The 12573-nt window shown below is 41.3% G+C and overlaps 1 protein-coding gene across 4 annotated transcripts in view; it reads right to left on the minus strand.

Moving 5' to 3' along the window:
• Positions 1 to 9654: 9654 nt before the first annotated feature.
• LOC147905511 (E3 ubiquitin-protein ligase SINAT2-like) overlaps positions 9655 to 12573 on the minus strand; it is a 29514-nt gene continuing 26595 nt past the window's right edge. For 2 of the 4 annotated variants that reach the window (XM_087373030.1, XM_087373045.1), the window contains 2 exons: positions 11220 to 11606; positions 9655 to 10978 (listed from right to left, as the gene is read on the minus strand). In XM_087373030.1, the coding sequence (XP_087229156.1) occupies positions 10658 to 10978; positions 11220 to 11606 (708 nt within the window). In that variant the 3' untranslated portion in view covers positions 9655 to 10657. The remainder of the gene's footprint in view (positions 10979 to 11219; positions 11607 to 12573) is intronic. The other 2 variants (XM_087373053.1, XM_087373038.1) reach the window with 2 other exon arrangements.

Genomic DNA, 12573 nt, shown 5'->3' on the forward strand with positions numbered 1-12573 from the left:
CACAAAATTTCCAAATGGACTCATTACACTTACAGGTGAAAAAGGTACATAGATAGAAAGGCTCATAGTGTGATGGTATCCTAGATTGATTGAATGATGGAGGAAGCCGCATATCTTTTCCCATGTAAACATGTTGCACTTTTGCGAGCCATCCTTTCTTCATAAACTTGAACTTCAAGATGCGCCCCTTCCACTCATGTAAGATGTCACCTCTGGGTCACCTCTCTTGCTCTTAGAAAGCTTATGTGGACCTTTGGCCGATTCTTTCATCACTATCTAGTCATTTAAGCTGTAGGTGCAAGGGATCCACTCATCCAATGCATTTTTGGTGTTATGGAAGACACAAGAGGTCATAGCATTGCATGGTCTTATAGCCTTGCTCCTCACCATGCTTGCAGAGGTTGCAATAGCAAGAATGGGACTCTTACATAGGGCAATGTAGCTCTAACACAGGCACAAAAGAGGGAGAAGGAGAGGGACAAAGCAGCAGCAACAACAAAGGCACAAGAGAGGGAGAAGGAGAGGGACAAAGTAGCTCCAACAGAGGCACAAAATAGGGAGAAGGAGAGGGACAGAGCAACAGCAACAGAGGCACAGGAGAGGGAGCGAGAGCAGGACACAGTAGCTCGAATATAGGCACAAGAGAGGAAGAGAAGAGAGAGAGAGAGAGAGAGAGAGAGGAGCTATAGCAAGCAGGCCAGAGAGAGAGGAGCTATAGCAAGCAGGAGGGAGCAAAGAAAGAGGGGGAAGAGGGAAATGCATGGGATTTGGTTCAAATGGAGTGATTTGGTAGGCTAGACCAGAATAGTGGGGGGAAGAGGCCCAGGGGAGAAGAAAATTTTGCCAGAAGGGCCCTACCATCCCATTGAAGGTAATTTTGGGCTCATGTGGGGAGGTGCACCTGGTAGGAGGGTCAAACATGGGTTAAGAGGGGGGGATGGTTTGGGTGGTCCCTAGTGTAAGGGGAGCAACCAATAGGGGCTCTCTGCAGGCCTGCCCACCCTCCATCTCAACATACCATTGCCCCACACCTTCTAGCACTCTCATTGGTGCACCTCAAATCACTCTCTAATCCCTTGAAATTAGGAAACACTGATTGGAGGCCCTTTTGAGACCCCAATTCTCCCCTAATGATAAGAGACACCTATAAGAAGAATATTCTAGTGTGAAGGAAGCATCCAAGAAGAAGAGGATGAGTTAGATACTGAAGAAGAAACCAAAGAGGAGTTCCAAGGATGAAGGGAGGAAAGGATGAAGCAAGAGCGGTTAAATAAGCAATCTCTCACAAGGAGCTAGCACAAAAAGAGAGGCAAGCTTGAGGTCCTCCTCTAGTGAAGAGTTATGGGTTCAAACCGGGCATTGTGGCACTTTGGGAGATCTACAAGTGTCAAAAGTCAATCGATCTCCTTATCCACAAGGCGAGCTTTGCCAAAGTGATACATGAGGTCATGCATGATCTCAACTAGATTGCTACATCTAGGTGGTTCATGTGAGTGGTTGTAGGGGCCCCTTGGCATATTTTGATAGATGCCCTTCTTGACTTGCATCATGCAATTGAGGCATACTTGGTAGACCTCATGGATGATGTCCAACTTGCTGCCATCCATAGGATCAAGGTCACCATGACGGAGGGATTTGAGGTAGACCAATGGGAGTGCTCATTTCTATGGATCGATGCCATGTTAAGGTGGAAATGGACACATAAGAACTCATGATAAGAGTTTCCACAGGCTACTCCTCTCATACGAGGCACTAAACAAATATAGATAGGGGAGAGAAGAAGATTGGAGACAAAGAGAGAGAGCATGCCACAAATGACTAACTATACACTAGATTTAGTTGAAAATATTCAATATATACCAAACCCCTTTAGGGTTAGGATTAGGGTTTCCAACCCTTGTTCCTTTTAGCACTCTTTTGTTAGTTTTTGCACAATATCAAACATGATGTTAAGATGAATTGTCAACATCTTCCCTCAAGATCAACATCATGAAGTAGGCCTTTCCTCAAGATGATAATTAATACTTCTACAAAGTGGATTGCTATATAACGTATACCTTTGCTGTAACATCATATCCTAGCTACATCCTCTACTGCCATTTGATTTCCATTTCACCTCTCCTACAAGAGTGCCTACTTGTCTTCAACTTTGGAGCATTTTTCCTTGCTGTAATTTTGGTCAAAGTCACTTGGTAAGCTCCTATTGCATTGACTTCTTTTATTTCTAGCAAAATAGTCTTTCTTTTGGTTCCTTAGAATTGTGGAAAGGTCTCGTATTGCCTTGGAAGGCCCCGTGTTTCCTTTGGAAGTCTTTTTACAGTAGGTACACTTTGTGACAATCACATATTTGTAGTGGAAAGACTTTGAAACTTGTGCTAGTAAATTGCTTTTGGATTTGGTTGGGAGATTGCACTCCTTTCATTTGCAATGTCATGTGGTGCTTTTGCCTTGCATTTTTGCACTGTCTGGCAACAAGGATGACTTGTTTGGGAAGCTTGGATCTGAGGACAAAATTGATGGCATAAATAACTGTATGGGCTTACATCCTTACATGATAGGGCATGTCTTGGGTGCCAAGAATTTTTGGAACATTTTTGTAGGTATCGAGGTCAGATCAACTAGACCTAATGCCTCTGGTACATCTGGTAATTCCTCTCGCTCATATAGTGATGGGTCTAATGCTTCTTCCACTATAGCTCCTTCTTCCACATACCACTACTACAGCTGCCTCTTCCACTATAACTGCTTTTCCTCCTACTTAGGAGCAAATTCATGGGACTGTCGTGATGCAAAACACATGCCTTAATTTCTCCACTAGTAAAAAGGGTTATTATCCTCATATCCATTCATGCAAGACAGTAAACAAGCATGGTATCGGCTTGCCTTCTTATATTAGGTGCGGAATGAGGCTAGAGTGGCCTATCTCCGCAAGTAGCTGAAGGACTTAAAGCTTGAATAGGGTGGTAATATGGATACCTATCTTACGAGTGTTAAATAATTGAAAGAGAAGTTGGCAAATATTGATAAGGTAATCCCAGATTCTTAGCTTGTATCCATGACACTTGATGGATTGCCTGATACATACCAGGGTTGTGCCACTACTTTGCGGGTGCTTGCCATGGGCAATGCCAACCACTACACTTTTGACCGATTGGTTGCCCTTTTGCTTACAAGAAGAACAAAGCCATGTGAATAGAAATGCTTTTATGGCTAGTCATCAAGCCTTTGCCACACAGCATAGAAACAAGGGCAAGGGGAAAGTTTCAACTGGTAAGCCCACTCATACACATGCTGATCATTCCTCTGATGCATCTTTTTCTGGAGAGAAGTGAAAGAAAAAGAGATGTAACTATTGCAGGAGACCTAGGCATGACATCACTAAGTGCAAGAAGAGAATTGCATTCAAAAAGAAGAAGAAGGGGTCAGGTCTTGCAATTTCTAGTGCTCCTAGTACAAATGACATGCATCAGACAACCAATTTTGCACATAATCACCTTTGAGCTTTTCTTGTTACTTGTCAGTACAATCCTTCTATTCGTGATGCCTGCATGACAGTTTCTAATGGTTACGATGCATGGTTTTTTTATAGTGGTGCTAGCAAGCACATCACTTCCTCCAGGAAGTTATTCATCTCACTTGCAGATGCACCAAAGGGGGGAATAGTTATAAGTGCAAATAATGCATCTTATTTAGTAAAAGGCTTTGGGAAAACTACCATTACTTCAGTGTTCTGGTGGTCTAGTCACTCTAGACAATGTACTCTATGTACCAGGCGTCCACAAAAACCTCATATCCATTTCAGTTGTAGCTACTTGCAGATATCAGGTTCTTTTTTTACTTAGAGTACTTTATAGACTTGATGCATATGACAAATGCTTAGATGATGCTAGACTTGTAGATGTAGATACTTATGTTGCTGATGCTTCTACCATGACAGATTCTCATTTATGGCATGAGAGGTTTGGACACCTTAACTTAGAAGATTTGGTAAAGTTGCGTAAAGTAGATATGGTAGCTGATCTTCCTAAGATTCATATGCCTTCCGACCATGTCTGTGAAGCATGTTTACTTGGAAAAATGCACCATTTTGCATTTCCCAAGGATGGGAGAGTTGGTACACTCATCAGGTTGTACTTGATTCACATTTATGTTTGTGGCCCTATGAGCATTGCAACCATAGGTGGATTTTACTATTTTGTGACTTTCATTGATGATTTCACTAGGTACACCTGGATTTTTTCTCTAAAGTCCAAATCTCAAATCTTCACATGCTTTAAGCATTTTATTACTTTGGTAGAGATGAAAGTGGATGAATACATGTCAAAAGAGTTTGCTGATTATTTGCCCTCACATGGCATACATCATCAATGCACTGTGCCTTACACTCCCCAGCAGAATCCCATGGCAAAAAGGAAGAATAGATCAATTATGGAGATGGCCAGGTTAATGCTCAAAGGGAAGCACTTGCCTAACAAATTGTGGTTGGATTGTCATGTGTCCAAATTATATTTTGAATAGATGCCCAAACAAGGCATTGAAAACCATCACACCACATGAGGTGCTGCCATAAGCCCAAGATTTCTCACGTGGACTTTTAGTTGCTTGACATATGCACATGTGCCTTCATAGACATAGACAACGTTGGATGACAAAGTTGTCAAATGCATTTTTATTGGGAACTGCTCAAAAATCAAGGGCTACAAGCTCCACCAACCCTGTACAAGCAAATTCTTTGTTAGTAGAGATGTTTTTTCTAATGCCATGCCTTTGCTGGATTGTCAAAAACATCCACAATTGATGCACTAGATACTTTTGAGAGCTTGATGCCTTTGTTTTAGTCAGACCGCCATGATGATGCTACATCTAAGGTTCCTCCTCGTCCTTCTACTGGTCATTTATGGCCACTTGTGCAGTCTAAAAATTAGTAGCATTTACAGCCTAATATGCCTCTAATTCATCATGATATTAGGCACAGGGAAATTGACCAAGAGAGAGCTGAAAGGGTTATGCACAACAACAAGTCACTAAATTTGAAGAAACTTGTGCCCCCACTTCCAAGAACACCACTATCAGGATTGTTCCTTCCTTTGTTGCTCATTTCATTGGGAGGTACATCAGCTTGACATGAACGCAGCATTTCTTCATGGGCACTTGCAAGAGGAAGTCTACAAGGCCAATCCTTCACTTGTCATGCGTGGATTCACTAATAGTGATTGGGCTGGCTGTTCCCACACCGTGTGTCACATAGTGGCAATTGTTTCATGCTTGGTACTTCATGCATCTATTGGTTCAACAAGAAGCAGACTACAGTTGCTACACCTAGTTGTGAGGCTGAGTATACAGCAGCTTTCCTTGGAGGGTACTGATGTGTCGTGGAGATCTTATTGGAATGTGATTGGAGAGCTCTCCTCCAATCCACCCTCATTGAGAGAAACACGAGCAAAGGATGTTCAAAAGTATATAGGGTTGTTGCAATCATGCATCCACAATGAGAAGAAGGGGGAGAGGGGAGAGGAGATGAGATGGAGAGAGAGATAGTGAGCAAGGGAAGGGGAACCGTGGCATTTAGAAGATCCAAGAGAAGGAAACAAGGGCACAAGTTATAGAAGAAGAAAGCTTGTACTCCTCAAACCTTGCATACACCCACTAAAGAGCAAAGTCAAAGATCTTGCCTTTTATACGTGCCACCTTTTGAAGGGAGCGCCACAGTGGAGTGTGTTTGGCTCCGAAAGTTACTTGCAGATCTCCATGTATGTCCGATAGCTCCTACCTTCATCTTCACTGATAGTCGGAGTGCTTTGGCTATTGCACAGGATCCAATTTTCCATGCTCGCACAAAGCACATTGAGGTCCATTATTAGTATGTTAGAGAGAGATTGTTAGCAAGTGATATTCAGTTGTCTTATCTTCCCCCTGAAGACAATTTGGTAAATCTCTTTACGAAAGCTCTTCCTCGACCTAAGTTTGAAGCTTTCTGGCAACCGTTGAACGTAGTACCTTTTGTAACTTGACCAGTTATGCTCTGTACAGTCATAGGTTGCTATATCCATATAGGATGAACATGTGCAACCATGACATTAGTATGCTGAGACATGTCTAAGATACTTCAGCGCATACCATGGAGGGGGGTTTGTAGGTCATCCCATGGGCTACCCATCGGTGCTTTCTATTCCTTGGTATGTGCCTTATAGGCCTCAATATAGGTAATTAGGATGTATGGTACATTTAGTACAAGTGGTACTACTAGGACACCTTATCCTAGGGAACTTTGTACTTCATTTCCATTAATTAAAGCTGTATGGCTTTGCTCATTGGCTTCCACCTCCATTTCTTCCATTGCTTGCCCTAGTCTACATGGAAATTGTGTGTAAAAACTTTACAAGAAGCTCTACCAATTCCTTGCCTTCATTAGTGAATGCTCTTCCTTCATATCAGGCTCACCAAATGAAGCATGGATGCCATAGGGATGATCCATACGAAGATACCTTCTATATCAATGGTTTTCATATACCACTTTTCCAATGCATTTTTGTTAACATTCTTTCGCAACATTTTATGAATATCATATGCATCTCTTGATAGCAAGCTACCAAAATTGTGACACCCCTTTATATTTGACATCTCCTGAATCCTTAATATCTTCATTTGGAAGCTCCATTTCCTCAAGCACCTTACAAGTGACCCTACTATGGAATTTGGATCAAATGGTCAATATCCCATTGCAATGTAATTCTACTTCTGTGAAGCATAATCTCTACATTGTTGTCTATGTAAGTAGCCTTGGATGATTACTTTGGCCATATCCACATGCTTCCATGCTTGTCATATTGTCCCTCTATTTCCATGACTTGCTTTCCTAGCCCCTTGATCATAAGAAGCTTTGTACCTATGAAAAGAAGCCTTTGATATTCACGTATTGTGTACCATGCTTTTCTATAGACAACATCTCCACAAAATAGCATAGTTATACCCCTTTCTTTCCCTTCTTTTTTCATGCTTAAAGCATTTCATATATATACGTAACCTAGATATCCCATGTTGCTTGTACATATGACACTTTTACCTTGATCCATATGATTCTTACAAATATTTTCTCTAATTGCTAGGTACTACCCCTCTAATTAGGGCCTTATGTAGACCCTATAGTTGGACCCCTTAAGTGACCAATTGTAGGACCATTAGATACACAAATGGTAGAAGCACAAGTATATGTTGCTGATGTGGCAACATGTTTGCTACCCACATGGCAATCTCTCTATCACTATATAGGAATCCTTAGGCCAAATTGAAGATCAAGCAAACCTTACAAATTGCCACTTGAATGAACTAGAAGATCCATGAGAAAACCTTACAAAAATGTCATCAATATATTAGAACATCCAAAACAGGAAGCAACATAATTCTCTTTACTCAAATGAATTAGGTTACATAGGAGGAGCATGGCTCGAAGGCTTTCTTGAAAGTTCCCATGAAAAATATTATCTCCTTCTTCTAAGAAGAACAAGTTAGAAACCTCAAAAATATAGAATACATTTTGATAATGGAATGGACATCCACATTAATGTCACAGTCCTTTAAAATGGATTTCCTTTTGTTTCAGCTCTATTTTTTATAATTTCTAAATTTGAACAATCTGGAGCTTGCATATAGCAAAAATCTCACAGGTTAGCTCTTACTATGATGGTATTTCAAAACCACCATAGCCAACATGCACGTCACATTCTCATACTCTGCATTCATAAAAGAGACGAGGAAAGAAGGGTGGGTGACATGGGTAAACGGAGTGGGGAGGAGGGGGATTTGGAGCACTGAAGAGGACTTGATAGTTGTGTTCTGTAATTTGTCTAATTGACAAAAGTTTCTTGCTGAGCTTCGGAACATAGAATACATCTTTCACCAATCCTTTCATACTAGTGAAATTGTTCATAGGGAAAATGCTTTTCCCTTGAACTAGATTTGGTGTGTTATCTGCCATGTAGATAACATTCTTGGGTCCTTCTAATGATTTCATCTCTGTAAACCACTCTTGATGCTTTGAAGAGGATCACTCCTATATTCAAGAGCATGGTAGACAATACATGAAGTAGGCTAATGGGGGTGTGTGACACATCAAGCAATAGCCCTCCCTTTTATAGCCAAATGAAAGAAGCATCTCTCAATTAATGGGTCCTTCCACATGTATGGTGTGAGTTGAGGTATGTTCCATGTGAACAAGGAGGCTATGCACTCTCACTAGTGTGCGACAATACCTTGTCTCATTTTTCCACATAAACAAAAACCTCATAAGACAACCACTCGACTTAATACACACATGGGTCCATCCCATATGGGATGGTTAGCCCAAGATTCTTTGCCTCACAACCTCGCCTCTCAAGTCACCCTGCCTCTAGGCCTCCCTCACAGCCCACGTCACCTCGCCTCTTAGCCCACCCCACCTCTCAGCCTACCCACAGCCTCGCGCTTCTTAGATCACCCCACCTCTCTCAAAGCCCACCCCACCTCCACTTCTACACACTACAAGCCGCAGCCACACAACTCCAAAGTTCATTGTCAAATCTCATCAAGTTAACAGATCCCAATTTGCAAAATTCCATTGAGCTGCCAATTCTCAGTTTAGTTCAATTCGATCCAATCCAATAAGCAGGCTAATTCATTTCACAATTGCATCACCCCAAGTTGGACCCTGGAGGTTAGGTCCAGCATTGGGATAGTCGATCCATGCAAGCCGACATGGAGCCTCCCAAGTTGAAGTTTCTCGCTCCCTCAAGCAAGCCCTCATATTCAACCACTGTAGCATTATCGACATGGACACCCACCCTCTACACGAAGGTTTCTTCTTTGAGACAGAGGATCATATGAGAGCCACAAGAGAAAATGTATTATTTGCAGCAAGAAACCAGAGAGCTCAAGATTCAGATTGCAGCCCTTGGGAAGCAAGACATAAGCCATCTAATTGAATAATTTGATGGCGAGCATTTGCTCTTTGGTACCCCATGACAACTCCCTTGACAATATTACCAATCAGAAATGAGATGAGGAAATACACAATAACAATAGTATTACTGCCACAAGCTTGATCATAGCATGATAAGGCCTTAGTATATATTAAGTTGCCAACCACATGAATCGGATTGGACTTTTAGTTTGTAATAAGCACACTTGTGATGGAGCATAAAACTCGTTAAGAGGCTCATTAAGAACCCTAACAAATTCGATATTGAAGGACCTTGTATATGAATTTTGAAAAAGACATGAAACATATTACTAGCACATGAAAACATGCTTCTTGATTTACTCAAGATAGAGAAGTTGTGGAATATTTAGATTTTGACACGTGTCTTCTAGCAAGGCAGACACATTTGACTCGTGCTCTCATCCAAACATATATTTGATGTGGCTTTATATTTAATGTGGCTTGCAGCAAAACTCAAATGGAGTGGAAACTTCGGCTCCAAGCCCTTCTAGGGTAGAGCTTTATGAAGAACTCTCCAATATGAAACATTTTTTGTGTCTCAAAAAGCTCCCATTTGATCATCAGAAACACTCTCAAAATATTGGCACCACCTCCCCAACCTTGATGTAAGAATGGCTTTAATTATATTTTGCAATACAAAGCATGTATATGCTAATGATATGTTCACAGCATCAAATTACTCAAAAGTTGATCGCTCCCTCCGATTGCCAAGAGAAAGGCCTCAAGAGGAAAGAGAGATGAAAGAAAGTTTGCTTCAGTTGACCATGTTCATAGAGTAAATATATTACTTTGCTTGGAAAACATGATGACACCACATTTATCCAAAGAGATAGCTAAGGATTAGATCTCAATTCGGTTTACGTATCAGAAAATGGACTGATGTTCAAGTCACAACCCTATAATGTGCTCATATAGGGTAGGACAGCTCGACCCCTTTGTAGACTTCAAACTATTGTGATCTCATGGCTCGTGCAACCTCAGGGTGTAAATTTTTTCGAGTCCCCTTCATTGCCCGAACTATTGTAAATGAATGAAACAAGACATCTCAACAACAGAGCTCAAAGTTCCAGGTCTTTAAATTTTCAAAATAAGGGCACTCCACTCTTTAAGTGCCTCCAAAGGAAAGTGTGTTCCTCATGAGCAGATAAAAATCTGACCACCATCCACAAAAGGGTTTATTTGGAGTACTAATGATTATTTCATGTACGCCTATCTGCCCTGCTTGGATTGCCAAGATGCAATTCAAAGGAAACAGGGTCACATATAAGCATTTGATGGAAAGATCAATGCTAGGCGCAAACATAAGGTGTCAATACTCTAGCAATACTCATGCCATCCTGCCGTGACATACCAACAGACTTCAGCTGAGCAGCTATGAAAATTATTAAGCACTGGAGCTCCTTTAAACGTGTTTCTTGACATCTCTAAGAGAGTTTCTTCACATCTCTAAGAGAGTTTCACTGCTCCATCATAGCTAAGGGAGGGGTACATCTAAAAGAGTAAAAGGGCAAACAACAATACATTTTGGTCCGTGCACATTTCAAGCTCTTAAACAAGGTTGGACATCTTTGCAACACCATCTTTCACTTTGTAGAAATCTATCTATCCTCAAGCCCAGATGACAGGCTTTTATTTTTGTAAAAAACTTGAGGAAGCACCAAAATAGCAAGGCAATATAGTAAATTACTGTTCCTTCCATATTCTTCCTGTTACCCTTAACTTCAGCTCCTTCCTATCACCACCAGAGAAATACAATGCCATATTCCTTTGTATGATCAGCCCATCATGACTGTCACGTGCTTTCCGATGGCTATCACGAATGCTCCGTGGCACCCCTTGCCAGGTCATTTTCCGTCCATTTGCACCCACTTCAAGGCTGTAGCTGTAGTTTTTGGCTTCACTGTCCTCACCCATGAACCGGAGAAAAGCCATATAAACAGGTGCCATGCCAAGCTGGAACGCTTCAAAATGAAGGCAGAAGTGTTGACCAAAACAATTGAACACCTGCCAATTTTCAATTGTCACAGATTGCCTATATCCTTGCATTCATCAATTTTACACACAACTTCAATATGAACCAAATTAAAAGCATGCCCATTACAGTAGCTACCCTGCAGACCTTACTTCAATTTTGATGGCATGCAAATTCGATAAGAATCACGAGCGTTGCTAGGTCCCTTTTATACTCAGTAACGTAAGAATTGCACACTAAGATCTAATAAAACATTTAAGTGGCTAAGCTTACCGTCAACATCCATGTGGCATTCTCAACTTCCTGAGGATTTGACTTCACATAGCGATGATTGTAAGTACATCCACTATGCATATCCACTTTGTGATCATCCCGTAAGTGAGCCACAAGGCTAGGAATATCTCCTGTTACTGAGCACTCTGACCCAGCATAAGGACAGTTATAGGGCCTGAAGGAGCATTGGGCCTCATGCTTCAACTTGCTGTAGTAAGGAAAAATGTCCTGACATCCCAAAGTATTATATCTACAGGGCATCTCAAGAGATTCTGCAACCTTCTCCAGAGCTAGGCATCTGATGTTTCCAAGCTCATATCTACAAGTGGGGCACCTGTTGTGCACTCTTGTCTTGCAGGCTGAACACAAAGTATGACCATTGGGACACTGTAACATAGAAAAGCACATAAGCCTCTCTCTCTCTCTCTCTCTCTCTCTCTCTCTGTGGATTAACACAGTGTGACCATTGCAATCACTGAGATAAAGGACAATTACATGAGCTCTCTCTCTTCCACCCCCCCTCCCTCCAAAAAAAACGAAAATGAAAAAGGATGACCTCCACATTTAAATTTTACCCAAATACTTCAGTCCCTATACAATTTGCACTACAAAAGTACAAGCTTGCTTTGGATACTCAAACTTGCCTATCATTTCAGACAGTGCACACAGGTAAGATCACCATAAGCAACTCAATCTAACCTGTTTTCTCAAAGGTAGCACAAATAGACAATACTATTACCTTTCCCATGAGCATCTGTAGGAGACGTTTTGATTGTATGGGAGTCTGGAAGGTGAATTCCCTCCCTGTGAATATAGATGCTAATTGAGGTGATGAGGCAGTGCCCAGTTCACTATGTATCTTCATATACTGTTCTTATTTTCAAAAATAAGTGTCATAGGTTGAGTTGCCAGCTCGCTATTGTTCAAATTGCTTTTGATTTATGTTAGAGTTGAAGGGTCTACTGAACAGTAATCCTACACAGCAGAATGTTTCAAACCCTCACTGATCTCTCCTGCAAGATAGGTGCACACACATGCCGAAACCTCACTCAGAAAATACAGCAGGAACAGAGAATAAGAAAGCAGACATCATTCATCCAGAGAAGAGCTAAACTCATCCAGCAAAGGTGTTGGGTAAAACTGCAATCAATGATGATTGCACTGCTGAAATCTAAAGAGAGTTATGTGCTCTAACACTCTTTCAGTCTGTGGTGCCCTTGAATGGCTTCAGTGCCTAATGGAGTGTGCAAAAGGCCTCCCTTTTATCTATATTAATGATTTTGTAAGTTCAAAGCTCACACTCTAATTAAAAATTGTCTCTAGATTTCTGCAAAGTGGTACCGTACGTTAGGTA

This window comes from Dipteris shenzhenensis, chromosome 1 (genome assembly GCF_047967505.1).
Source record: "Dipteris shenzhenensis isolate YYH24624 ecotype China chromosome 1, Dip_SZ_1.0, whole genome shotgun sequence".
NCBI classification, from domain to species: Eukaryota; Viridiplantae; Streptophyta; class Polypodiopsida; order Gleicheniales; family Dipteridaceae; genus Dipteris; species Dipteris shenzhenensis.